General features: G+C 43.4%; 1 protein-coding gene across 1 annotated transcript; it reads right to left on the minus strand.

Annotated features, from left to right (window-relative positions):
* Positions 1–362: 362 nt before the first annotated feature.
* On the minus strand, positions 363–26,872 carry ANXA7 (annexin A7). The gene is made up of 13 exons (XM_081191779.1): positions 26,714–26,872; positions 20,877–20,931; positions 14,641–14,863; positions 13,335–13,430; positions 11,471–11,508; positions 9,703–9,805; positions 8,792–8,886; positions 8,029–8,142; positions 6,336–6,506; positions 4,573–4,743; positions 4,389–4,464; positions 3,461–3,573; positions 363–971 (listed from the first exon to the last, which is right to left on the minus strand). Exons 2-13 carry the CDS (start codon positions 20,928–20,930, stop codon positions 849–851), a joined length of 1,377 nt encoding a protein of 458 aa, XP_081047905.1. The 5' UTR covers position 20,931; positions 26,714–26,872; the 3' UTR covers positions 363–848.
* Positions 26,873–27,794: the final 922 nt, after the last annotated feature.

The raw sequence follows: 27,794 nt of genomic DNA on the forward strand, positions 1-27,794 counted from the left end.
AGTTAGCCATGTCAATTCGCATGCTGCCGCTGGGTTCTTGTTGGGCTGTGTGTCTAATAAAGGGGAACCACACTGGGGTGAAGGCATCCTTGTTTATTTGTCCCTGTGCTAGTTTTGGTTTGTTGGTTAGCTTTTCTAGTAAGGCTGTTTCCCATACAGTTTGGTACCAGTGCTCCACGTTCACTCCTAACAGCTCCCTCCAGTGTTGATGTTCTTGACTGCTGAGAGTAGGTAGGTTATAAGCTCTTTGTAGTGTGAGTGATTGTCTTGCAAAATGTTCCAACGGGGATAATTCTGGCATGGCTTCTAGTACTGTTTTGTTATTTTGCATATTTATTGAAGGTTTCAGCAAGACAGCCATGCATTATTCCAAGATACTTTATTATAGCCTTTTCTCCCCACCCCGGCATGTTCTGAACTGCTACAAACTTTGTACATATAGGAAAAATTTCCTAAGTAGAAAGGACTCTTTCTTGTATGTGTGAAATGCTCACAAGAGTAAGGGGTGGTTGTATTCTACTACTGTGGTTCATTAAGTCTACTCTGAGTAATTTAGCTACAATCCAAGGTTATTTAATATTTGTAAATAAGAGATACTGATTTATATTAATGTATTGAGTATAACCACAGTAACAAGAAAAAGACACTTCACTACAACTCAGACAGACAGCAGGTGTCTTATTTTATAAAGTACATGATGTGCGAAATTAAGGCAATTATATGTGCAAAATAAACCATCCATTAGAAGCATACTTGTTTACATTGTCTAGGATAACTTATGCTCTTATATGCAATGATAGTCATTTGCCCAAGCAGCTCATTTTCCATTTTCTTTGTTTCAGCGTGGTCTATTGACCAACAAGGGCCACGAGCAGACGCCTGTAATCTCCACTTGTGTCACTTTGTATCATTGTGCCCAAAGTCTTCTGATACATCTGGGTGAACATCTGTTTGATTTGTACAAGATCAATCTGTGCCAAAAGAAACAAAGCAGACAACTTGAGAGAAGACACAACTTAATTCATGAATCCCATTAAACTCAACAGGCAGGTCTAGTGCCACTGAAATTCCAGATGGATTGTGCCCCATTCAGCCGCACCGGGCATTAAAACTTCAGTGCCAGTTTGATGATGAGGAAGAATTAATTTGACACCAGAAACACAGTCTGCAACATGTTACAAAGCTACTCAAGACATAGGTTTGCCTAGCGATCCAACCTCTATTACTGCTCTCTGTGAACAAGTAAGTAATGCATATATGCTACTCTCTGGTACAGTGGATGATGTGTAATGCAACCTTCCACATCAGGGGAGAAGTTCATCATGTTATTTGTATGCCACCTTTCCTGAAGGCATAGTTTTCACTATGGAAAGATAGCATGCAAATAATAACTAGAGCAGTGTTACCATATTTTTCGCTCTATAGGACGCACCAGAGGATAAGACGCACCTAGTTGGGGGGGGGGGGAGGGAGGAAAAAAGAGAAAAAAATATTTTGAATCCCAGAAGCCAGAACAGCAAGAGGGATCTGGCTTCTGGGATAACCGCGCCAAGCCTCTTCAGGGCAGTGGGATGAAGGCTCCCCCTGCCCAAAGAGGCTGTGCGCGGCTAAGGCAGAAGCCAGGGCACTGGGCAGTTCTCCCTCTCTGCGCATGAGGGAGAACTGCGCAGCGCCCCTTCAAGCGAAGCTCCGGCTTCCAGGCAGGTGCGTGGCTGAAGCCTTTGGAGCGCAGCGGGAACTCGCGCTGCGCTCCAAAGGCTTCGGGCGGCTATCCCTTAATCCAGGAGAGTCTTGCTCTCCAGGCTTCAGCGAAAGCAACGCGAAGCCTCCCTCTGCACTTCGGAGCCTTCACGTTGCTATCGCTGAAGCCAAGGAGCCTGCATTCGCTCCATAGGACGCACACACATTTCCCCTTGATTTTTGGAGGGGGGAAAGTGCGTCCTATAGAGCGAAAAATACGGTACATTTTCAACATTGTGGTGTCTCACCAGCAAGGGGTGAAACCAACCTCAGCTCTCACTGTGGAAGCTAAGGTGCTTTCACCCCAGCGCCTGGTGGATGGGAAGGCTCCTACCCCCCAACTGAGAGCCCTGGTGTGCCAGCAGCAGGGGCCTCCTTTTGGAGGCACTCTCTGCTGGTGTGGTACCTCTTTCCCCTGGGAGGAAGATGCAGCCAGCTTACCCCCCCCCAAAAAAAGATGGACCAGGCAGCAGTAGCCAAGTTCACAGAGCCTGTCAGGCTCTGTGCGTTGACTGCCCTTGCCTATGCAAGCCTCTTCCCTTGTGGGGTGGTAACAGACAGCTCACCCTCCCAGACAAAGGCAGCCAAGTGCACACAGCCTGGTCCTCAAGCCATGGGGTGCAAAACCACTGTATCCACGCAGCCTCTGCACCCCCTGGCTGAGCCCATCCAACCCCCTAAGCGGCAGCAGTTGAGGCAAGTGCACACATGCTTGCCTCCGCAGGTGAAGTCTAACAGAGCCAGAGGAGAGGTGGGTGTTCCTTTAAACGTCTCTGTTGAGGGGTGCACACCTCGATGGAGAAGTGTGACAGAGCCTGCACTTCTCCAGCCACAATCCTGCCCACGTGCAAGCGGGAGTGGGGCTGGGAAGCACTTTAACAGAGCCCCCCCCCCCCACCGCTGGCTTGTGCGGTGTCAGGGGATCTGCAAAACTGCTTGGCGAGGGCAGCGGCGTGCTCAGCCAAGCAGTTTAAAGAAGCACAGGGAGGAACAAGCTGTATGGTGCCTTGCACAGTAGGATGGCGGCTTCGCTCAGGAGGTGGCAGTTTCACCCATACCACTGAGTGAAGCTGTCATCATGGTCTGCCCCTCCTAGCAGTCCTGGGCAAGATATTGATGTATTGCCAGCCCTAATAACACGACAAAAGCAATCACACACAATAAATACATGAAACAGTACGCTGCTTTCATTCTTAAAGTGCATGGCTCCAACCTGTCTTGGCAACTGCAGCTGCCCCCACCTCATGTTCATAGCCAGTCTTTCTACCTGGAAAGCCTCTAAAGCAATGACTCAACAATGAAGTCTGAGGTTGGGGCAACTATCACTGCCAGGAACAATGTGGCACTGAGTCTGCTACCTAAAAGAAGAGTGCTTTATCATCTAGATCTGTGCCAGCTCAGGTAACTGGCATCACCACTAATGGCCTTGAATCTATACAATGTGCCACTTGGGTTGTACAAGTTTAATAAAGAAAGCTGCTTATAATACCAGAAAAGTTTCAACTATCAATTTGTCAAAAGTGTTTACAGCTTCTGTTACCTTTCCATTGTGCCTGAACTTCATACAGTAAAAGACTGTGATGGATTTGCGTTTTAATAAAGGAGCCACTTGACCTCTTTGGAAATATGGCCAGATTGTGTATATAATGAACACAAACAAGATTAAACAACCGGCCTTTAATTACATATTAGGTAAAAGTTACACATAATAAATTCTTACCTCGCTGCGAGTGACTACAATTCGAACCAAGGTAGAGTCATCTGTGCCGGCTCCTTTCATGGAATGATAAAGCCTCTCTGCAAAAAAGGCTGGGCGATTCAGAGCACATTGCACTGCAATAAAACAGTATTAAGATCAACTCACAGTTGACACTGACAGCTCAAAGCCACAAGATTCTAACAGCATCAACCTGCCAGAATCTTTAATCCAAACTGCATTTTTTGTCATTGCATTCCCCCCCCCCAAGTATATCATAACATAAAGATTATACAAAGACCAAGAGTTCAAAAGCATAAAATTATCCAACCCGATAGTAATTAAAAATAACAATCATGTCCTTACTAGGCAAATTAGAGTTAAATGTTAGATCAGCCCTAACTGGTTCTAGGGAGGAAATGGGTAGTGCATTTCCTAGTGAGGGCTTGCTTTAGGGAGTGTGCCTCCTAGTGGAGGGAATGGATTACTGCACCACCAGCAATCTGAAGCAGTCTTGGTTCTTGAACAGCTTAGTTGTTGAACAAATTGGCTCCTGAACACCACTAACCCAGAAGTACATTTTCCAGTTTGCAACTGTCTTTTGGAAGCCAAACATCCGAAACGGCTTCCACTTGAAAGCAGGAACCTCCTGCAGCCAATCGGAAGCCATGCCTTGGTTTTCGAACGGTTTCGGGAGTCGGACGGACTCCCGGAACAGATTAAGTTTGACAACCAAGATACCACTGTACGTTATATGCGCAAATTAAGCAACTGACGCCAGTCCTCTTATTTTGCATAAATTATTTTACAGGTCTGGGAAGGGCACTGAAGCCCCAGCTGATGCTCATTAATCAGTGAAGTTTCCAGCACCTAATAGTTGTAGGTGCTTGGTAAATAAATTGCCCATAAAAATGACCTCATTGAACAGTGAAATGCAGGAAAAGTCCCTTACCGATAGCCTTCAAACCACGTTCTACATTTCCTGAAAACTCCCGGCCAATGCTGCTTAATAAATCTCGGTTAGCAACCTGCAAAAATATAAGTAGGAAATGTGAATTTTTTAGCCAAAGAACTGATGAAAGCCAAATCCAGTCCTGTCTAGTCCACACAAATGCCCTCCCCCCCTTCTTGTCTACCTGAGAGTAGGCTTCAATTGTGGCTTTCAGCTGGGGAAAGCTTCTAGTTGCCAGGACCATATTGAAGGCAGACTCATCGGTCCCCAGCTTCCCTTCACCAGCTTGGAAAAGGCGCTGAGCATCTTGTTGAGCCTTTTGGTAATCTACAGTTTGATTCTCATCCCGATTACCCTGTAAGGGAGAAAAATATTGATTACTACTATTATATACAGTAAGCCCACAACTTATGCAGGGGTTGCGTTCCAGGGATCACAGCAGAAATTGTGCATAGTCAGAACTCATTGGATTCAATGGCAGGTAGGATTGCCAAGTCTTTTTCCCTGGATGCCCACCCTCTCTTAATTTACTTTTTTGCCAAGTACACACATTTAGACATAGCAAATCAAATGATTAAACATCTGGCCTCCATTTATGCTTTATAGTATCCTTGTCTGAACACAGCTATGGCTCCACAAATATGCAAAACGAAATGAGCAAAACTAAGATCAACTGTTCAGTCATCTCATGATTTCAACCGTCTAGAGGACAAGGCAAGATTCATTTACATTTAAAGCCACTGTAACTGTGACCAGGGAGAAATTAGAAATTTATACTTGCACGTTACAGTGGTAGCTAAATTAAGCAGAGCCACAGTATAAGATAAATACTACTAACATGACCAAACTATTTATCTTTCTATCAGTTAACAACAGACTAGTCCAGTACTTTTATTACTTTTATTGTCAACAATGACAATTACTTAGGGGAGAAATTTAAACTGAGCTGGATAGACAGACTAGTTTCAAACTTTCTTGGCACTGTAAGATTGTGAGCATTGAAATGAACCAATTTTGTTCCGAGAAAGAGGATGGGGGAACCTGCAGCTCTCTAAATGTTGCCGGACTAAACCTCCCATCGTCAGTGGCCCATGCAGACTAGAGCTGGAGTCCATCATCTGGAGAACCAAAGGACCATAGAGCAAGATATGACAGAGTGGCAGCACATTAATAAAAGTGCCTATTTTTGGGGGGGGGGATTCAATACAATGTGCAAAAAGAGGAGGCCTGGTCCATGATCTGTGCCTGTATCAACACATTAACAGGTTGAACTGGTTAGGAGAGATGTATTCCAAATCAGAGTTTTGGTTTGGGCAAGATGGAACAAGTCTATTTAACACAGTATTTTGGTTGCATCTAAGAGGGGGGAAAATTGTCAAATACATCCCGTTTTTGGGCACCATGTTTGTGTGTGGGCCAAATGACTCGTGCAGGAGCGCAGCCCAGAAGACACACATCCTTGGTTTTTGTGCTGGGTCATGTTGAAGTGTATGGTGGCACCATTTACATAACAAAAACGACCACATTTTGAAAAGTAGGTCTATGGCTTGGATTTTGAAAAAGGGGGGTCCACAGTACTAAGCTAATTGGGAGCTACTGATCTACTGTGTCTGTTTTATTCAATAATATTCAGTAATAGGTCTCCTTCAGAGCTGAATGTCACATTGATCGGGTCCTAGAGGGTCATGTTAAGTCAAAACCATTTACTTCAAGAGATATGTATTTGAAATCTCCATCTGATAGAAAAAGCCTAGTCTTATCATCAAATCCTATTTCATACAAGCAATGGTACCTAACTCAGGATACATTTCAAAAGGGGTGGAAAACTTACAGCTGGAACTCTACTTGGTGCAAACTAGATACTTATATGGTGGCCTTGTTATCGAGAACAAGGTAAACGTGTGCTTGGTAAACATAAATGCGGCGGAAGGTGGTTGTTCACCCTACCTGGCACATAGATACAAGTAATCGTTCAAAGTGTCCTGACGTATCAGACCGAATATCATGCTCGATATCTCTTCCAAATTCACTGTTGTAACATCTGACAATTTCTCGAATCTCCTGGTTTGTCCTTGTGCACAGAATCTCAATCAGCACATTCTCCTGTGTGCCTGCACCCTGCAGGCAGAGAAACAAAGCACTACAGACATTACCTCAATGCAGGCTGCTCAGAAAGCTGACCAGAACATCTAATTGTTTTATTACATTAGAAAGAAGATTGATCACTTTTTTGTACTGTAGGAACATCTGAGCCATATTGCTTCATTCAACTAGATCATGTTGCAAGCCATTGTGCGTCTTTCAGCTCATGCAAAAAACCTACCCAACAAACTTGCTTCATTTAGCCACCAGCTACCAATACTTCCCAAGGTTTGTTACAGAAGAAAAGTATTATAATCTAAGAGCATAATCCAGTGATGGTCTCACTGGAAATGAACAGAATGCAGGCACAAGCACGGGCGAACATGACTTCGGTCTACTAATTTTAATGGGTCTATGCATTAGTAAAACCCAGCTGGCTACAACCAGGGAACTGTGTCTATAGGGCATTTGTCAATTGTATCTCTAACACATACATATTTCCATATCTGGGTATATATAGAAGTCATGCAGCCAGAAATGTAAGGAGCTTGAGCAAGGACACCAATCAATCCTTCAGTTTTTCAGAACACAGAAGGCCTTGTCCATTTCTTAAAATAACTAAGGGATGTGTGGGGAGGTTCATGTTAGGAATTTGTACCATGTACATATAAATTACACTTGGGCACTGCTATGCTCTTTGCACAGGTTTCATTCATTGTCAGTGGAGCAATATTTTCAACTAGACTGTAGCTTAAATTCACAGAATGAGCATCCCTGCCTCCCTCCTGAAGTACTCCCACAGTTGTCTTACAGGTATTTCTGCATTCAGATCAATCATAGTCACCCAGCCCTGCTACTGGAGACAAGCTAGCGCTGCATATCTGACTTGTTGGCTGAGGATGACAGAAGCGTTGTCACTCTTCTTCTGTATGCCTGACATTAAAAGTTTCTCTCACCCGCCTCCCCACCCCAGCTCTTGCCACTCCCAACCTGCCTTTCTGGAAAATTGAAGGGGGCTGAGGAGAAAACCAGGAGTGGATTCCAATGGATTTGGGGGTGGGGGTGCAGGGCAGGGTGTTAATTTGGTGGTTTGTTTCTGCCATGCACAAGGCGTTCCTGGATTGCACATGTGCCCCGTTCCCCAACTCTAACAGGGTGGGGGGGTGGAATAAAGAACTGGGAGAGGGAAGAATAATCATCTCTGACTCTCTGACTGAAAGCCAAGTGAATAAGAAAACAAGAAGTGGGGTTCTGTGAGTAGAACAAAAGAATATGCAAAACAAAGGACCATGGTTAATTTTGCAAGACAGGCATTGGGGCCTATCTTTATGAGAGATTTGCCATAATTTTGAGAGAGTGGGAGCAGGTTGCATTTGTCTGTGAATATTCTGGAAATGTACACTGCATATATTCCTTAATTTTAAAATCTATTAACACAATTTTCACCTTTATTACTGAAAATAAATTTTGAAATGACTTTGAGCTAGTTGAGCATTTACAGTCCTTTACAGTTAATGTGCTCATTTTACATGAAAATAAATGCCAGTGAAAATCATACCTTCATGGCATGCCGCAAACTCCAAGCATCATAGTAAGTACTTGGCATGAACAATGCAAGGATCAGCTCTTCCATATTTCCACTTAGCTCCGACTTCAGGTCTTTAATTAAATCCTGTCCAATTACAAAGTGGTATCAGAAAGACATACATTCATAAAATATGCATGCGCACACAGATTGAAAATGTACAGTTCAGCTGCTGGCAAATCAATGTTTACTGAAGTTTAGTGAGACATATTTTCAAGACAGAAAATGAAGGCAGTAATCACAATAAATCAATTTAAAACTTCTTTTAAACTAGGGGATCGTAACACAGGCAGCCATTTTAGAAGAAATTACTATTTTATACAGCAGAATGCAAAAGAGTTGGTGTGTTGTAGACATGTGCCTTGTATGTCAATACTAGTACCTCAACAAGGCCCATACTGACTTTTTATGTCAAAGAGCTATTTGGAATCTTCTATGACAGGAGAGAGCCTCTGTCTGAAATAGGTTGCATCACTCAGCACATACTGAACATGAAGCTACTGTCAACATTTCACTGTTACACATTATACTAGTAAAGCACAGCCATGTCCGCTCCTAGCTTTCTTGAAAACCACTACAGGGGAGGGTCCAGTATTTGACAAAATAAAGAAATGAAGTTAAATTACAGACCTCACTCTGCTCACGACAGTTAAGCACACAAGCTGTCCATATGCTGTACCAGCTGCTGATTTGCTTTCCATTATTATGACTAAAACAAAATCACCAGCAATCATACCTTGCCATACATGGTCTTGAAAGCAGCCTTAATTTGCTGTCTCTGACTATTGGAGCGGTTGGACACAACATCAATGATTGCCTGTTCATCCGTTCCTAGGGAGAAAGAAGGCAACTCAGTGTAGTCTCGTATCAAGCCATTTCATCCCTTTTATTGTACACCCCAAGGTGTACAATATCGGGCAAAAACACTGCTTTAGTACAGAGACTTTGCAAACTGCTCACATTCATAGATTTCCTGTACAAAATGAAACTACTTCACTGCAGAGTTTGAATGCAGAGAGATCTCATAGGCTTGCTTAAAGCAGGTATTTAGCAATGTACACTGTAGGGAAAAGATTTCAAACACGGGGACATCTGACAAAAAGTTCTGGGGTAGAATCCAACTGTGCAAGTGGACTTCTCTCATACAATGGAACTTCACCTCCTCTCCTCCCACCTGCAGCCACCAAATCAGGCACCACCAAAATCTGCCCTGGACAGTGTTGGATACACTTTAGACAAGGGAGTTCCCTGCCAAGGACAGTATCAAGGAGCATCTAGTGCCCTGCGCGTTGTGCAATCCTCTCTCATGGTTACGATTCTTCATGCCCCGCTCTACAGACCCATCTACCCCAAGTCTTGCTGCTCTTTTTCACTGTTGCCCAGTATTTCTATTTTTAAAAATCCAAAATGGAAACCAAGCCATGGAAAGAGGAAGCCATGCTGAAAAAATATTCCATATAAACAGTTCAGGTTGTAGAGTCAAAGGCTGATTTGCACCCCAAGTTATGTTAAAGACTATGGTTAAAATATATGTGAGTGTTGGAAGGATCTAGTGAGAGACGTACAGGATTAAGGTAGAGAAGTTTGGTTTCTGGGCCTACACAAGTTTAAACACAAACACTGTATGAAACACAAAACCGCTCTTACCAAACCCTTTCATAGCCTTGCGCAGGATTTCTGCATCCCGCCCTGCGTCAAAGTTCGGAGCTGGTTGAATTGTGCCTTGCATATGTTGAGTCATTGCTGCAGGCTGAGATTGAGAAATCTGTTTTACCATGTTATTGATCCATGTGAAATGCTTATTCAATCTCAACAATGACTTTAGTACTTTAGAGGGAAAGGAGAGACATCCTAAGCAGTCGGGAGGCCAATATATTCCAGATGAACAGAATTGGTTTACTAATATGATGGGGCGCCTGTCATCGGCTCAAGCCTTTATAAGTATTTGCAGGAAATTTCCCCAGCAATCTATTTCAGGCTGGAGGACACATCTCCTCCCTTAGCATTCAGAGCTAAAACAGAAACACAGAGAGGGAGAGGTAGGCTTGAGGCAAAGAGAGGGAGAAGGAGAGAATAACTGTGGGAAGCTTGCAAGCACAACAGCCTTCTCCCCTCCTGCGGTTTCTAACAACTGGTATTCTGAAGCATACAGCCTCTGACTGTGGAGACAGAACACATGCATCATGGCTAATGTTGATATCCTTTATGAATTTGTCTAACCCTCTTTTAAAGCAGCTGACTCAACGATAAGTAGGAGGGTGGCAATCCCTCACTCCCTTGGGAGTCAAAGGAAAGTTTATTGGGTGAGGCAAGAGGCAACAGCATTGCCTGTGTCAACTGTGTACAGTCTAAGAGAAGGAAGGAGGAGGAATCTGAGCACAAGGAGGTGGTAGAAGAAGCCCCTAGGAGGGTCCTGTGATGAACTGGGATCCTGAATTCTGAGAACAAGGGCTCACTATGTCTACTCCAAAGCAACAGTGGCCTGAACCTCAAGGGGGACGGCTTAGAGGGGGGGGAACCCTGTTGTGAAGTGTAACTGTTGCCAAAATCTATTATGTTCCAAGTTACCACACTGGAATCATCAAGGCTGCAAATCTCAAAACATGACAGGCCTTTACAAATGGCTACTGCAGAAGGGTTTTATTAGCATTTAATTTAAAAGCAGGTTTTAAAAAACTAATATCAAACTTCTCCCTCTATTTAAATTTTACTATTTTGACTATTATTATTATTATTATTTGCCCCCAGCTCTTTCTTTTACATGGAAGGCTACAGCTCAAGCTTGCCCAAGCGATCTTCTCCTTGTGTACTCCAATTCATCTACTGTCCTTCCCAATACATGATAACAATAGTTTATTCAAAATCAGGCAAGTAAGTTCCTCTCCCATTTCAAATCATGGTTTCTAATTCAGGACTGGAGGCAAAATATGCAGCAACTATGGTTTGCCACATATGGATGACAAACTATGGTTGTCACAAGGAAGTGAGGTAGGGAATTTGACACACACCGGAAGTACAGCTGGTGTATGCCTGAGCTGAGATTCCACAACCTCCCTTAGAATGTTTTTCTTATACTTTCATTAAGCATACCTTTTTGTAGTTTAAACTGGTTCTACTTGTCCACCCAGAGCCCTTGCAACAACCTAACCAATAGTTTGCTTAGCTTGATTTCCCTCAAAAGGAAAGCTTGCCCCCTAAGACTGAATGACTCAGTTATATTTACAGCATCCTCTGGCTTCTCAAGCCAAACTCTAAGAGGTGTATTCAAATATGCTGCATACACAAGTGAGTAGTTTTCTATACTGATCTGCAGAACTGGACCACAACATTTTTTCTTCGTCAAAACAATTTGCATTCCCACCATGATCAAATAAAACCAACAACATTGTCCCATTTTATAATAAAAATGACATACCTGAGGTGGTGTTGGAGTTGGTCCACCTGGATACCCAGCTTAAGAAAAACAGAAAATTGAAATAAGATTTTACTGTTGCCATGCTGTGTGCATAAAATATCATGATAGCAAAATGTGAAGTCTGCTTCTGATTCATGCACTGGTTTTCAGCTAATATTTCCTCATGCAGATCAGGGAGAACTTCAGGACTTGCAAAGAAGCCTGCAGGCTTCAGAGTGACATGAACACCCACCAAACTGTGTCACTTTCAATCACACTTCAGATTTCTGTCTCTTTCCTTGCATCTCCTGCTCCCTTCAGGGAGCTGTGCATGGAACAAATACTTGCTGGATGCAAAGCTGACCATTAAAACACTATCACTTGCAGCCTGGAACTCCCTATCTTTATTTCCAAGGTCCTTTCCGACACAAGGTTAGGAAGTGGGACTACGGTAAGGCCCAGTGCAGATGTGGCATGAACAGCAGCATAACCAAGATGAGGAGGAATGCCACAAATTCACAGGTTCCCTCTCTTTTTTGCACCAATTTCCCCCCTCTTTTCGTGGCTAGTACTTACATTGGTACCTCAGGTTACATACGCTTCAGGTTACATACGCTTCAGGTTACACACTCCGCTAACCCAGAAATAGTGATTCAGGTTAAGAACTTTGATTCAGAATGAGAATAGAAGCAGGGGGCGCCGCGGGGGCGGCGGCAGCAGAAGGCCCCATTAGCTAAAGTGGTGCTTCAGGTTAAGAACAGTTTCAGGTTAAGTACGGACCTCAGGAACGAATTAAGTACTTAACCCGAGGTACCACTGTACTAGGGTGTCGTGTTATATCTGCATTGCCACTGAACAGATTAACATTAACGACAGGAGCCAACTACAGCAGCACCCATGCAATCCAGGATCATGCAGGACCACTAGTGGACTCACAAGCCAGCTGGGGCTGTGCATAGATGCTGGTTCTGTGGTGCCAGAGCCAGTGTGGTGTAGTGGTTAAGAGCGGTAGTCACGTAATCTGGGAAACCGGGTTCGCGTCCCCGCTCCTCCACATGCAGCTGCTGGGTGACCTTGGGCCAGTCACACTTCTGTGAAGTCTCTCAGCCCCACTCACCTCACAGAGTGTTTGTTGTGGGGGAGGAAGGGAAAGGAGAATGTTAGCCGCTTTGAGACTCCTGAAGGGGAGTGAAAGGCGGGATATCAAATCCAAACTCTTCTTCTTCTTCTTCTAGATGCTGGTTCTGTGAATCACTGTCCCCACATGGGATTATACATGAGGCCGGTGCAAGAGCTGCAGGCATTTGTCTGTCTCGAGAGACCATGAAGTGCACTTCTGAGGTTGAAGTCAAACTGCTGGAGAATCACAGCACCTGCTGTGGCTGCCGAGACTGGTAGTTCATAGCTGTTGCCTCTCACATTGTTTCTGCTATGTTAGCAACATCGAAGTGACCTCTCTGAGGCAGAGGCCTGGGCGGTGTGTATGGAGCTTCCTAGATGACAAGACCTGCCACCCCACCCCGCCCCACGGCGTCAAGGATGTGGCCCCAAGGAAAGCAGAGCAATACATTTGGCACTGGCTTGGCTGCAGAGTTGCCAGAAGGAGGTGTACAAAGCCCCATCCAACCATCTTAGGGACTTCATTTCAAATTTGCGTAGGGTTTGCTCCTTGGCCTTTTCTTCTCCTGAAGATGTCCGGCAAGGCAGTGGGTAACAGTACTTAACTACTATTTTGTGTTTCAGCAGTGGAATACAGACTTAGAGTAAGACTTACAAATACAAGTTTGCTTCACTAGTCTCATATTTTACAGGTGCATTCCACCTCTAAACCCATAAACAGAATGATTTATCCTTTCCATATCCAATCACAATAGTCGTTAAGTACCTGGCATTTGTGCTGGTCCACCTCCCATATAATTTTGGGTTGGAGGTTGCGGATAGCCATAGCCAGAACCATTTGAAGGTACTCCAAACCCAGCGCCTGGAATAAATACATTTTAAAAAATAAAAAATCTGATACCATGCAAGCGCAACCAAAATATTTTGATCACAAAGTACAAAATATATAATTAATACATCAAATTAAAGAGCTAGAAAATACTCAGTTGGTTTAATGTCTGTTTGAAAACCTGTATTACTTGTGCTCACTACCAGAATCCTAATATTTTTTTTCCTTTATATTGAGTAAGGAACTTTCCCAAATGAATCAGGCAGCTCACTGTATGCTGTGGGCAGAGGGGGGGGGGCAAGTTAAAGAATCATTCAGCAAACACTGCAGAGTTAAGGCTAGCTGTTTCAAGGGCCAGCCTTATCCACACTTTCCAGGCACGGTCCATGCGCTTTAGAGCTCAGTGTCTGAGCACCTTTCTTTCTTTTTGCTCCAGAGCTTTTACCACGAAAAGCTGGTCTTTAAAGCTGAATCAGAGCAAATGGCAATCCTCAGAAAACCCAAATTGCCATTTGCTCAAATTCAACTTTAAAGAGTGGATTGTTGCAGGGAAAGCTCTGGGGAGAGTGGGGTGGCACACTCAGACACAGAGCTTTAAATCATGGACTGTGCCTGGAGAGAGCAAAGGAAAGGTATGTCTGGATAAGCCAGCCTTTGTCTGAAGCTTACCTATTCCTTAACATGGTTCTGGTTTTATAGTAGGTTTTTTAAAAGTCACTCATGTGGGGCCAATGGTGGCAAGTATGCAGTAAGCTCACACTATGTGGGATTGGGACTGGTGTGTGGCCTTGAATAGTCACTTTCAGTTACACAGTGTCCTTCCCTAGCCTGTTCAGTGCCTGACTGGAAGACAAATGGGAGCTGAGCATTTACCTTTGCCCTTTTCATCTAAGCTTCTCTGACCTTTCTGAAACACAGAGAACATAACCACCACCTCACTGAGAGCATTGATTCATTTCTTTCTTGCTTAGGGTTTTGTATGAAGTTGTCCTGTTAGTCAAGGACTTCCTCTTCCTCATGCCTACCCCCCGCAAACCCATTCTGGGGGGTTTCCACAACCTTTCAGAGCAGATCTGGAGAGTGTGGGGATAGATGGGTAGAAAAAGAAGCCCTGCTGCACAGGTTGAGGATCCTGCACTAACAGGATGGTTTTGCTGGATACAACCTTATATTTCCTAAGCCACCAAACACAGGCGTTCAACTACAGCAGAGATAAGCAGCCAACAGTGTTTCAGCACATTACCTCCAGGATAAGTTGGCATTCCACCAGGCTGAGGAGCCCCAGGGTATCCAGCAGGCGCAGGGGGGTACCCACCAGGTGCGGGTGGGTATCCTGTAGCCCCTGGGAAGCCACCAGCCGGTGGAGCAGCAGGATATGCACCACCTCCCATAGGTGGGAAGCCTCCAGGAGCAGCAGGGTAAGCATATTGACCAGCAGGTGGGTAAGTAGACTCTTGCCCTGTAGGCTAAACACAAGCAGTAGATCAAGAGTTAACACAGTTGAGAAAGAAAGACCTAGAGAAAGTCACAGAAAATTGAAAATCTATACTGAGGCTCTCACTTCAGCTCCACCACTTGCTGGATTAAAGAAAACAACTCTGGTGTACTTTAAAAAAAAATCACACATGGAACAAATATGCTTGCCTAATACATACAGTGCAAACCTGACCATTAAAACAGTTAATGCAATAAATTTTGGGGGGACAGGGGTGGGGGGGATTCCCTGGTCCTGAATGGGGTAACTGTGCCCCTGAAGCACCAGGTGCGCAGCCTGGGAGTCATTTTGGACTCACAGTTGTCCATTGAGGCACAGGTTAATTCTGTGTCCAGGGAAGCTGTCTACCAGCTCCATCTGGTACGCAGGCTAAGACCCTACCTGCCCGCGGACTGTCTCACCAGAGTGGTGCATGCTCTGGTTATCTCCCGCTTGGACTACTGCAATGCGCTCTACGTGGGGCTACCTTTGAAGGTGACCCAGAAACTGTAATTAATTCAGAATGCGGCATCTAGACTGGTGACTGGGAGCAGCCACCGAGACCACATAACACCGGTTCTGAGAGATCTGCATTGGCTCCCAGTACGTTTCCGAGCACAATTCAAAGTGTTGGTGCTGACCTTTAAAGCCCTAAACGGCCTTGATCCTGTATACCTGAAGGAGCGTCTCCACCCCCATTGTTCAACCCAGACACAGATCCAGCGCCGAGGGCCTTCTGGCAGTTCCCTCATTGCGAGAAGTAAGGTTACAGGGAACCAGGCAGAGGGCCTTCTCGGTAGTGACACCTGCCCTGTGGAACGCCCTCCCAGCAGATGTCAAGGCAAGAAACAACTATTTTACTTTTAAAAGACAACTGAAGGCAGTCCTCTTTAGGGAAGTTTTTAATGTCTAATGCTGTATTGTTTTTAATATTCAGTTGGAAGCCATCCAGAGTGGCTGGGGTATAAATAATAAATTATTATTATTAATGTAAAATAAAATGTAAATGTAAAATTCAAAATGCATTTGCCAGGACCAGAGACAGTATAATAAAGTTCCAATCTTGGAGTCCTCTTATGTACTCAAAGCATGCATTTCAGAATAACTTCTGCAATATGTATGCATGCATGTAACTAAGACAAGTTTTCATCAAGAAGATGGAACAGTATCTATTCTACAGAAAGCAACATCAGTAGTGACATCCTCTCAACTGCAGTTGTTTAATCCACTTCTTGAAGAGGTTTGAAAGTGGGGCGTATTTGATTTATATGGTCTATTTAGTTCCATTTATGGCCTATAAGTAAGCCAATATCTCCCTTGTTAATTTGTAGTGTCCTCAATAGATGTTTATAAAACTATTTGTTCCACATTTGGTGCATTTATGCCAACTGTTGCTAGTTTTGCTCTGTGCATGGTTTCATTTAAGGAAGATAGACCAGTGATTTGCTTAGGACTATAGTTATTGGATCTCTGTTTCTAAAGTTTCTCAGTATACTGCAACTCCCTTAGATCTTTTATCCTGTTTTGGAGTGAGCTCTTAAACTTACAGTTTCCCACTTAAGATTTCATGGAAAGCATGGTTAAGAAACCAAAGCTAGACAATGTAGTGATGATCAGTAATTTAGATGGTTTTTGAAAGGGATTATGAATTCATGATGAGCATTCCATGTTGGTATTCTGCTATCTTTGGAAGATGCACCTGTTTACGCAGTCATTTTTAAAAACAAACCATAAAACAATTGCATTAAAACAACACAGTAGTTAAAACAGGAGACTCAGGTCGATAGGTCAAGGGAATGACTGCGTAAACAGGTGCATCTTCCAAAGATAGCAGAATACTAACATGGAATGCTCATCGTCCATGAAGTGGGAAACCTCTTCAAGAAGTGGATATATATATATATATATATATATATATATATATATATATATAAAAATATAAAAGTGGATTAAACAACTGCAATTGAGAGGATGTCACTACTACATACCATCAAGTGCCAGATATGGAGAATACCTCTGCCTCTTCCACCTGAACAGCTTCTGACAACATTTGATGTCAGAAGCTAGACTGAAGATCTCTAAGCTCAGAGGAGAGAAAGACAGAAAACTCCCTGCTTATCACCCGGGCTACAAGCGTCTTGCAAAGAAAGAAACAGATACCCAGCTCTGCAAGGTTGCCAGAAGTTGGGCTCCCCTGTGAGTGTTTCTCCCTTCCTCTCTGAGCTAGGCAGAGAAAGCTCCATCGCATGCACCCAGTTTCCAAGCACTTTGCAAATTATCCTGTCCTGCAAAGCTGTTGGAGTCTACCACTGAAGTAGAAAAAATACAGATCTATACAGAAACTGCCTCCGAGGTTGTGGCTGAGTAAACACTGGCCCTTATTCACCCAACCCACAACAATGGACTTCGGACTAAAGTAACAGAAGCAAGGTCAACCATAATGCCTACTGTTATCAATACAGAAAGAGAAACTTCATTGATCAGAAATCCCAAAGGAGCAATGAAACAGACAATTAATTATTATGGACAACAGGGATCTTGGATCTTTCCTAGAGGGATTCAAATTTCTCTTTGAAAGGAGGAAGTCTACACCACGATCAAGCATAAGCAGACTGTGGGCAAAGACACACACACACACACACACACACACACACACACACCCCACAACTCATGCTGGAAAGAGTGGATTGCACATTCCAGTTCACATCACATATAATTTATACTCTAAGATGGTTCGAATATTCCTCCTACAATTCCTGTTGGTTAAGAAACTGCAGTTTACAGGCTTCCCGATCCGCCTACATCATGTTTGCTCCTAAACATGTACCCTCAACAATAGCATATATCCCATGTCCATTCAAATTAGCAGTTTTTACAATAGGGGTGTGTTTTATAATATTCATGCAGCATTTAAGCCTGCGTACTAGCGTGTGGTGCTGTGGGTTAAACCACAGAGCCTAAGGCTTGCCAAACAGAAGGTCGGCGATTCGAATCCCCGCAACGGGGTGAGCTCCCGTTGCTCAGTCCCTGCTCCTGCCAACCTAGAAGTTCAAAAACACGCAGTTCAAGTAGATAAATAAATACAACTCTAGCGGGAAGGTAAACGGTGTTTCCGTACACTGCTTTGGTTCGCCAGAAGTGGCTTAGTCATGCTAGCCACATGACCCGGAAGCTGTACGCCAGCTCCCTTGGCCAGTAAAGCGAGATGAGCGCCGCAACCCCAGAGTCATCCGCAACTGGACCTAATGGTCAGGGGTCCCTTTACCTTTTTTTTTACTAGTACTTAAACTATCACCTGCTATTTCTCCTTGTTATCTCGGGTCACCTCTAAACTATAAATCTATCCCTCTTTCAAGGCTAACAATCTAACACATTCTTTACTTAATTTTAACATCAGCCAGGAAATGAGCCTCTTAGGGAGTCAAGCTTCTGAGTCCAACATTTGCTTTGTCTCAGCAACTCAGGATGTAAGACATTTACAACTCAGGTAGTAAAACATGCTAATAAACAGTTCTGCAAAGGGGCCCTCCTTGGGGCTTCTTTGAACCTCTTTGTTCACAGAATTGTTCTTAAGGCAGGCATGCTCCTCTTCACCATACCATCCCTAAGAATAAAAGTCATTTTCATTCATTTATTCCACACCTATTCCAAAAATACAGTATCAACATCAAGACAAAGGGAAGTGAGGGCAAGTGAGGGCAATAAGCACATCATACAGTAGAGACTGTTCAGTCTCAGGGTAGATTAAGACCTACAAACATTTACAATATACGGTTCTGGGATTGATTAATATTTCGTTGCCCAGAAAGAGTGTGGCGGTGCATCTCCCTCCTTAAAGAGGACCTGCTTGGATGCAGAAGTACAAACAATTTTGCCACACACGCACACAAACAAATCTAGTAATACACTACGCTACCTGAATAAAAAAGTAAAAACTCTTTACACAATAGCAACCATATCACTCATGGGAAAGATAAAAACAAACAGTTAAAATAGTGAATTGCAGAACAAATAAATGTAGACATGGAACAAACAAACAAAAAGCAGCCAAAAGGGGGGGGGGGGACACCACAATGAATAAAAAAGGGAGGAGGGAGAGAATGAGAAAAACACTGGTAAAAATAATACACATTATAGTAGACAAAATTAAAGGTTATAAATAAAAAGCAACATTATAACAAACAAACAAACAAAAGCCAAAACCAAACATGAACAAAAGACCAAACAAGAATTTAAAGCATAAACACTGAAACAAGAAAAAATTATGAACAGAAGTAAAATATACTATTATGAAGAAGTGGATGAACACAAGAGCGAAACAATGTGTGTCCATTGAGTAAACATGAAACAGGAGAAAAATAGAGAAGTAAAAGTGTCATTGAGAGCATTTGCTGGAGAAGCACAAACTGTGCTTTTATGTGGTGAAACCTCAGAGCACTTCGGAGGACAGAAGATGCCATTATGCATGACAGAAGCAAACTGATGTGTGTGAGTCAATATCCTTCAGCACAATTCAAAACACTCAACATTTTCTTTTCCTCTGCAACTTCAAAACCCAATACCAACACAATGCAATAATGCTTGCAACAATAAAATAATTTCTAGACCAGTTGAACCTTACAAATTACATCTGTGTCAATAACAGGGAAAATTCAATTTAATTTTTATTAAGCAATAATATGCGCTTGTTATTATATATAGTAACAACACAAGCCTCAGTGTTCTTACAGTAGTCCTGGTCTTGGACGAGAAGGACTGGCAATATCTCTGGGAGCTGTCTGAAACCCAAATAAAATTGATCCAGAAAGCTACCCTGGGACTGCTTCAACCACTGGTGGCTAACCTGCAACTCTCCAGGTGTTGCTGAGCTCCAGCTCACATCGTCCCTGACTACTGGCCATGTTCAACAACATCTGGAGGGCCACAGATTAGCTATACCTGGTTTAAAGGCACCATCTGATTGAAGGTTTATGCCTACTAAATACATAGCAAAACAATGCAAATCATCTGCTGCTGCCAATAATCATTACTGCTCATAGAATTAGGCCAGGATCAAGCTGCTCTGAATCTTAGTTGCAGTATAAAAGTTTATTTGCTGATGGCAAGTACATCTGTAGAAGTTCATTGTTCCTAACTAAGGATCACATCACACCTTTATCATTACCTGCACAGAGACAATATTTGTGATGTGGAGCAGGGGGAGGGAGGTAAACATACTTCAAAAATCATGCAACATAGTACATCACACATGAAACCAATTTTTGTAACTGAACATGTCATACACTACAAACTTGTAAGAAAACGTATTGAAAAATATAAAGGAAATTCAGAGGATCAAAAAGGAGGTTGCTTTCTAAGGCGACATACTTTTATAAAAATACAGTATGATCTCCTTATATTATAAATTTTAAAAATAGCAGTTTAAAATATAATCCCTGCTTTTTACTTACTGCTGCCTATACACAAACCCGAACTCTAAACACCAAGACAGCTTTCTGTATAATATTTCTTGTGAGAAACCTGTAACTATCACAGCATATCTCGTCCATGATACATGAGGGTTATTCATATTCTAGACTGAAGCCTTTTTAATTTATCCCATAGACTCAAACAGGAGAACCAAGCCAATCACCACCTACATACTGTAATCCCATTCTAATTACCATTTTTCAACCATGCTAGAGCACAGGTAGCAAGTCAGTGCCCTCCAGAAGTGCAGAGGTGGAGCTTCATGCTTCAGCACTGGGGGGGCAGAGAGCAGGCGGGGCAGCCAAGATGGCACCCCACCGGGATCGCACTGCTGGGGGCAGTGCGCTCCCCCCCACTCCTCTTCCTCCGCCAGTGCAGAAGTGACTGGACTACAAATCCCATAATCTTTGGCCACTGGCCATGTAGGCTTATGCTAATGAGACCTGATGACCAGCAATGTCTGGAGGGCATAATATTGTCTATTGCTGTGCTAAAGTGTGACAAAGAGATAGAACTGAAATATAGTAAATACTTACAGGATAGCCAGGGAAAGCAGGGTAACCTGAAGGGGGATATCCTGGGTACGACATTCTGTAAGACAAAAGAAAAGTACTTGAGAGCTTTTACTTAAGAGTTAAGTGATTTCCTCATGTGAGCACTTCACCACCAGAAGGATATAACAATCTGTTGGTTGGTGCTGCTCGCTGTAGGGTTCTGGTTCACTTGTGGCAGAATATGCCAGCAAAACAGACCTTTGGCAGGTCTACTTGACAGTTAGGTGATCCGACCCACCTATCAGCCACCATGATGCTGGGCAAATGACAGGTGGTAGCCCCTCCTACATGTCAAAGTTGACCCGCAAGGGCTGGAGGGAGATAACGATCTAGTCCATGGGCCAAAAAGGTTTCCCACTCCTGTTTTAATGCATGTGCCATCCATATAATGGCCTTGATAGTCTTTCATCAGAATACAGAAGGGCAGGTTTCTTTTTTTCCTTGCTGAGCAACTGGGTAGAATATGCACCTTGCCTCCATATAAAAGGGAGAAAGACTTAAAAGCTTAGAAATCAGAGGTGGTGAATTGAAGTCAAGCCTCTACAAGCTCCACAGTGCCTTATAGGCCTCTCAGGCATTTTCTGTTGTTCCAGAGAACTGAAGTCACATAATATGAGCTTACTAAAGGCCAGCCAGCTATGTTTCCATCTCACAATGAGTCACTAATCCATGTTTCAGTGTATCCTCCTGAAGTAAAAAATGAGGACCACACCCTCCACAAAGGCAGTTATGTAACGCCAAGCAGGAAACAGAGCATTCATCTGACTGTGGAAAACTGTGTGTGTGTTTTAGGAAAAACAGTCTAAAGTTTAAAAGCTTTCAAGATAATTTAAAAGGATCTGCCTTTTTTATATTAAGGCTATCTGGGTAGCATTCAGTTACAACAGACTCTCTTCTGCCAAGCTTCATAGCAATGCAAATTAAATTAAGACATTCCTCCTAATTCAGAATCTTGGAAGAGAAGCACTGATGAGGCATGGCTGTGCACTTTATCACTGGATCAGTAAATCAAGTCTCCACAAATCTACTCCCCAAGGAGTAGAATCTCTCCTCCTTTTACCATGGGAATGGGGAGGAGAGGTTTAATGTCACAAACAGCTCCAAGTGTTTCTCAGTGCAAAGCTTGGAAGGAAGCTCAGGGTAACAAAAGCCCCAGCCTGTTTGTCACTTGGCCAGATATGAACTGTTTATTCATTAACAGGTTCACTCAGCACTTTCTTCCCCTTCCATACTGTTTCCTAGAAAGCCATGCAAGAGTAAAACAAAATCCAAAGTTGACTGTTAAAACTGTGATGACCTTCAGCAATGTTTGAGAAATCCTTTTAAAGAGATCTTGACAGGGGAGCAGACACGCAGAGATATGTCTATACATATCCACAGTCCAGGACTAGGTAACCTTGCATTTACAGTTTCTGCTAGACTGATTTTCAAAGGGAAAACCTTTACCTCTTTTTCCAAACCTTGTCTTCTCTATGAACGATAGCAAAGCACATTTCTGGTCAGAGATTGTTTTGGGAAGCTTTAGGGCATTTTTGCTATGCTATCGTTCTTGCATTAATTTCCAAAGCCATTTCAAAATGGGTAGTGGTGTAAATAAAACTGACTAATCAAGGAAAAAGCATGAAGGAACACAAGAACAAGGAAACTTGGTTAAAGAGTTTGAGAAGGGTGAGGCACCAAAGCAGCATCTTATCAAGTAACTGCAGGAATGGGAAATGGAACGAAACCCAAACATGAGATAAAGGTACCCACTACTTCAAATTAAGCTACAAATATAGAGGGAAGGTTTTTGCAGTTTTAAAAAGTGCAATAAATGCATCCTTGTTACTAAATTGTTTTTTGGAATCCAGATATCCTCTACTTAAGGTAATGTTTTAGTGACAGGAGACACCAAGATTTTTTTAAAGCATTCAAACCATCATATTTTTGTTGCTGGGAAAGTTACATTCTTCCCACACACCAGTGAATCCAGTGCTCTTGCATAAGCATCACAGGCGTCTACTAGATAGCACTGCAATACAACTGGAGAAGAAAAAAATAGGGGAATTCCGTAAGTAAGATTTCACAACAGAAATGGACAGAGCCACAGGGAATAAGAGGGCCAAATCATTATGTGGGAGATCGACTATGGGAAATAAATACTGACAAAATCTCTCTTTTTTTTGTAAAAACCTCAATGGGGCAAATATTAGGTTACAATATCCAAACACTATGTTTATTAACTTACTCTAAAGACAAGAGAGTAATGATGCCAAAGGCAGCATTAGCGGCATATATGATAACAGCAGCTAGAACTATACCCAATCCTGAGGACAATGAGAAATCAGTCTGAGAAGATAAAGCACTACGTGCTAATGGCAAAACTGATAAGCTAAATGAGGGTGAAGAAAAGAGAGGAAAGACACACCTTCATTAAAAAGGGAAGCCTGTTTGCTGAATGCTGCAACAGAAATCAGCTGTATTTAAATACAAATACAGTTATATTATCCTAATGAAGCGTTTGTTTTTTTAAAAAAAATAAAATAAAAAATAAAGCAACCATAAGAGGAACTGAATGAAATGAGTAGCACTGAGAGAGCAGGTGGTTAAAGGCGCTTTAACCCTTTTCGTCCCCACCCTGTTTCTTCACACCTGTCAAGCACAATCTGCTATTAGCCCTTTCCGGGTGGAGACAGATACGATGAAGGCAATTGTCCCATTCCACAGCAGGGCTAACACCAGCAGAGGGTAATGCCTTGTCCTAGCTTCTCTACTCCAAGTCTGTTTGGGGCCCCTTAAAAAAACCCTGCTTTTTTATAAAAAAAAAGCTTTGAAAATACATATAAATATATGCAATAGTCCGCCCAGTAATAACACAGAGCTTAACAGGAAAATTGAATGAAGGTAGCAAAAAGGAATGTAGAAAGACAAGAGTTGAAGGAAGGAAGACCGGAGGAGATGTGCAAGGGGGCATACATGAATACTCTATGGGTAGGAATCTGGGGGGCCCTTTATGGATTGTCTGCACTAAAGAACATACAACTATATCATATATGACAATCTGCAGATTGTCACATGTAATGGCCCTACATGAATGTATTTCAGCATGTATGCTTCAGTGCACAAGCATTTATAGTGTTATTTGTCATATCTGATTATATACTCACTGGTTTCTAGCCTACACTAATTCCTATAAGATAGTGTCTAAGAAACCCATATATATAGTGTGTAAAATTGCTTTCAAGATTATATGACTGATTTATTTTATTTTGTTGTTGTTTTTAAAATGAGACTACTCAACAGCAGCCACTTTTTTCCCCTTGTAATTGCATTTGTTTTCAGCTTGGGCTGTTTTGAATTAACAGAAAATAATGATGTACTATGAAGCTGTACTACGGGTGCTCAGAGAGATTGTTCTCAAAAACAGAGTCTCCTAAAAAGCAAGTCAAAATTCGTAACAGCCTGCTTAGGAGTTCAAACACAAGCTATTAACATCAATATGGAAGGTTCACTTTGGGAGAGAACATAAAATCACTTTATGTATGATAATCATTTTAATCCCACCCCTGGTCTACCCTTTCAATTAATGTTTTTGCATGAAATAGTAGCAAGAAATCTACAGGGGTAATTGCTCACTCATGTATGATCAAGGGTGATCATTAAGAGTGCACACAAGAACATAGGAAACTTGTTCGTTTGTAGGGGTAGTCTGTTAGGGCTAGTTTTTCAGGGTAGTTTTAATATGAGGTAAGTGCTAAAGAATCATGTAATGGTCATTATCTGGTTATTTAAATTTCAGTCTTATGGACTTAAAATCTTACCTATCTTTGAGATGGGGCAGTTTATATGAATAAAAAAATTGCAAGTACAGGACCACATAGCATTGTTTGGTTAAGGAGAAAGTGCAGTCTCATTCTGTCTGAAGTCCCGATTTCAGGATTACTTCATAATCTCCACCCCATATATAAATAAATGCCACACCTTTTAACTACTCAGCCTGCTTGTTTGCAAAGAAACTCAACAGCAGTTAACAGATCTTTAATATTAACTCAAAGTTCTGCAGGCAGAACCTGTTGAATGAAGGCCACTGTGAGCACAGAAGGCAGGATGGCAAATCCAGGGTTACAGCTACCTTGTATGACTCATGCACTTGCCCACTGTCACGCTTTCCGTTTTGGACATACTGTACAACTAAAAGCAAATGTGTCAAGAATCATTGCATCGCAAAAGGCACACAGTCACAGAATCACAGAATTGTAAAGTTTGAATGTGCCCCCAAGGGTCATCTTAATCCAAGCCCCTGCAATGCTTCACTTCAGCGTAATCCAGAAAAACTCCAGTACTTTCACAGTGTGTTAAACAAGAGGCGGCAGCTACTAGTCACTGTTAACATTGAAAACGCATCGGCAAACAAATTTCCTCCAAAGAGCATGCATGCAGTTCAGTAGCCACTTTTAAAAAAAAAGAGCAAAAGCACCTATTTATTTATTTATTGAATTTATATACTGCCCTATACCCGGAGGTCAAACCTAGACAGCATCTTAAAAAACAGAGACATCACCTTGCCAACAAAGGTCCGTATAGTTAAAGCTATGGTTTTCCCAGTAGTGATGTATGGAAGTGAGAGCTGGACCATAAAGAAGGCTGATCGCCGAAGAATTGATGCTTTTGAATTATGGTGTTGGAGGAAACTCTTGAGAGTCCCATGGACTGCAAGATCAAACCTATCCATTCTTAAGGAAATCAGCCCTGAGTGCTGACTGGAAGGACAAATCCTGAAGCTCCAATACTTTGGCCACCTCGTGAGAATAGAAGACTCCCTGGAAAAGATGGAGGGCACAAGGAGAAGGGGACGACAGGGGACGAGATGGTTGGACAGTGTTCTCAAAGCTACCAGCATGAGTTTGACCAAACTGCAGGAGGCAGTGGAAGACAGGAGTGCCTGGCGTGCTCTGGTCCAGGGGTCACAAAGAGTTGGACACGACTGAACAACTAAATAACAACACCCGGAGGTCTCAGGGCGGTTCACAGTGTGTGTGTGTGTGTGTGTGTGTGTGTGTATATTCTGTGTATATATCTCTTGCCACAACCATCATAAAAAAGACTCAGGGCCTGCCTAGCAGCAGAGGCAAACCAACCCCACGAAGGGGCAATTCCTGGGGCTTCCTCTGCCGCTTTAGTCGAGGCAGCACCTCTGCCCGTACTTTCTTGAGCAAGCAGCCGGATTTATAGAATGCTAGCAGCTGAAGAAATCACGCGCTGATCTCCGCGGCTGCCGCCTGGGGCGCAAGGTTGAGGGGAGGGAAATGTGGAAAAAATAATGCGCATTTATCCCTTAACGTTACCCTTAGTTACTCTCAGCCTCGGTCGCCTGATTTCCAAGGGAAGCTTCTCATTCCTAACCTTGCCCTGAGTTGAAAAGAGTCGTGGTTGCCCTGCGGCTGTTAATCCGAATTTGATCCACCACCGAGGGAGGAGAGAGAGAGAGAGAGAGAAAAGGCAATGTCCGCAGCATTAAGAGTTTGCAGTTCAACTCTCGAGAAAGGGTCTGGAGGGGAGGAGGGGGCTTGTTTGTTTGCTCGAGCCCCTGAACTTCAAAAACTTGGCACGCTCAGAAGCGGGGAGAGAGACCGTTGTCCAAAAAAAGGGGGGGCGAGGGCTGAGGAGACGTCCACGTCGTCAAGAAGGAAAACAAACACAAACACGGGTTTGGTTTAAAACACACACACACACAACACGGGAAACGTCGCTAGAACTTAATACCCCTATTACCCCTATTACTACTGCTACTATTACTACGGTATTTGGCCCCCCGCGGGTTCCCGCCTTCCCGCTCTCACCTGAGGCGCGGCCGACAATCCCCGCTAACGCAGCTCAGCGAAGCAAAATGGAGACGTCGCCCGGGCGAGGTGAGGCCGGCGGAACCCGGCCCGCCCCTTCCCTGGGGCCGGGATTGACTTTCGCCCCGCCCGCCTTGAGAAAGCGAAGACCCGCCGCGTTGCCCCAGCGGCTGTGAGGAGAAGCGGCGTCGTTGTTCAGGGCGGCTCTTTCCCCGGCCTCGCGGGGAGGGCCCCGCCGTCACGTTCGCACGTTCAGGGCGGCTCCGCAACGCGGCGGCGCGTTCCCACCACCACCACCCAGGAACCTGGGACGTTTGAACTGCTCGCAGCTGCTCGCGAATGTCGCGCTTGCTGTCGGGCAAGGTGGTGGCTATACCACTCCAAGCTCTCTTAGCCGAGAGGTGGATTAGCTAGACCAGCCGTGGGTGGGCAAATTGGACTCGCAATATTTTTTACCGGATTGCATTCCCACCATGCACAACCACGGGTTGATGGGAGGTTTGCAAGGTTCAGGACCAGTGTTAGAAACTGGGGTGGGAGCTAAAGCTAGCTAGGAGCTAAATTGGAGCTAAACTGTGTATCTGAAGAAGTGTGCATGCACACGAAAGCTCATACCAAGAACTAACTTAGTTGGTCTTTAAGGTGCTACTGGAAGGAATTTTTTTTTATTAGGAGCTAAATGGCACCTTAAGCCTAGGTTATGGGCGCCACAACGGAATGTCCAGGCAGGCTTTTGAATGCAAGGCTGAAAATGAACGAACTGCAGCTAAAATATTATGTTCTTTTTTCACATGGTCTAGTCCTTCCTCTGCCCACCCCCCTAACATTCTCTTCTTCAGGCTTCAGGGAGTAGCTGGAAATGGGGAGGCAGAAAAAAGTTTTTCTTTCCTTCCACTCTGGAAGTTTTAATCTGAAATATTAGGCGCAGTACTAATAAACAGCTCACGCTAATGAAATTCCCTGTCACAAAATGCGCCTAGAGCAATGGGGGTTTCGAATGCTGTTCAGAACCACTAATCTACACCATTTCAATCCAGCCTTGAAACTGCTTTGGTCGCTCTAATAGCAGGAGACAGAATGC

Source organism: Podarcis bocagei (assembly GCF_964188305.1).
Source record: "Podarcis bocagei genome assembly, chromosome: 4".
Taxonomy (NCBI): Eukaryota; Metazoa; Chordata; class Lepidosauria; order Squamata; family Lacertidae; genus Podarcis; species Podarcis bocagei.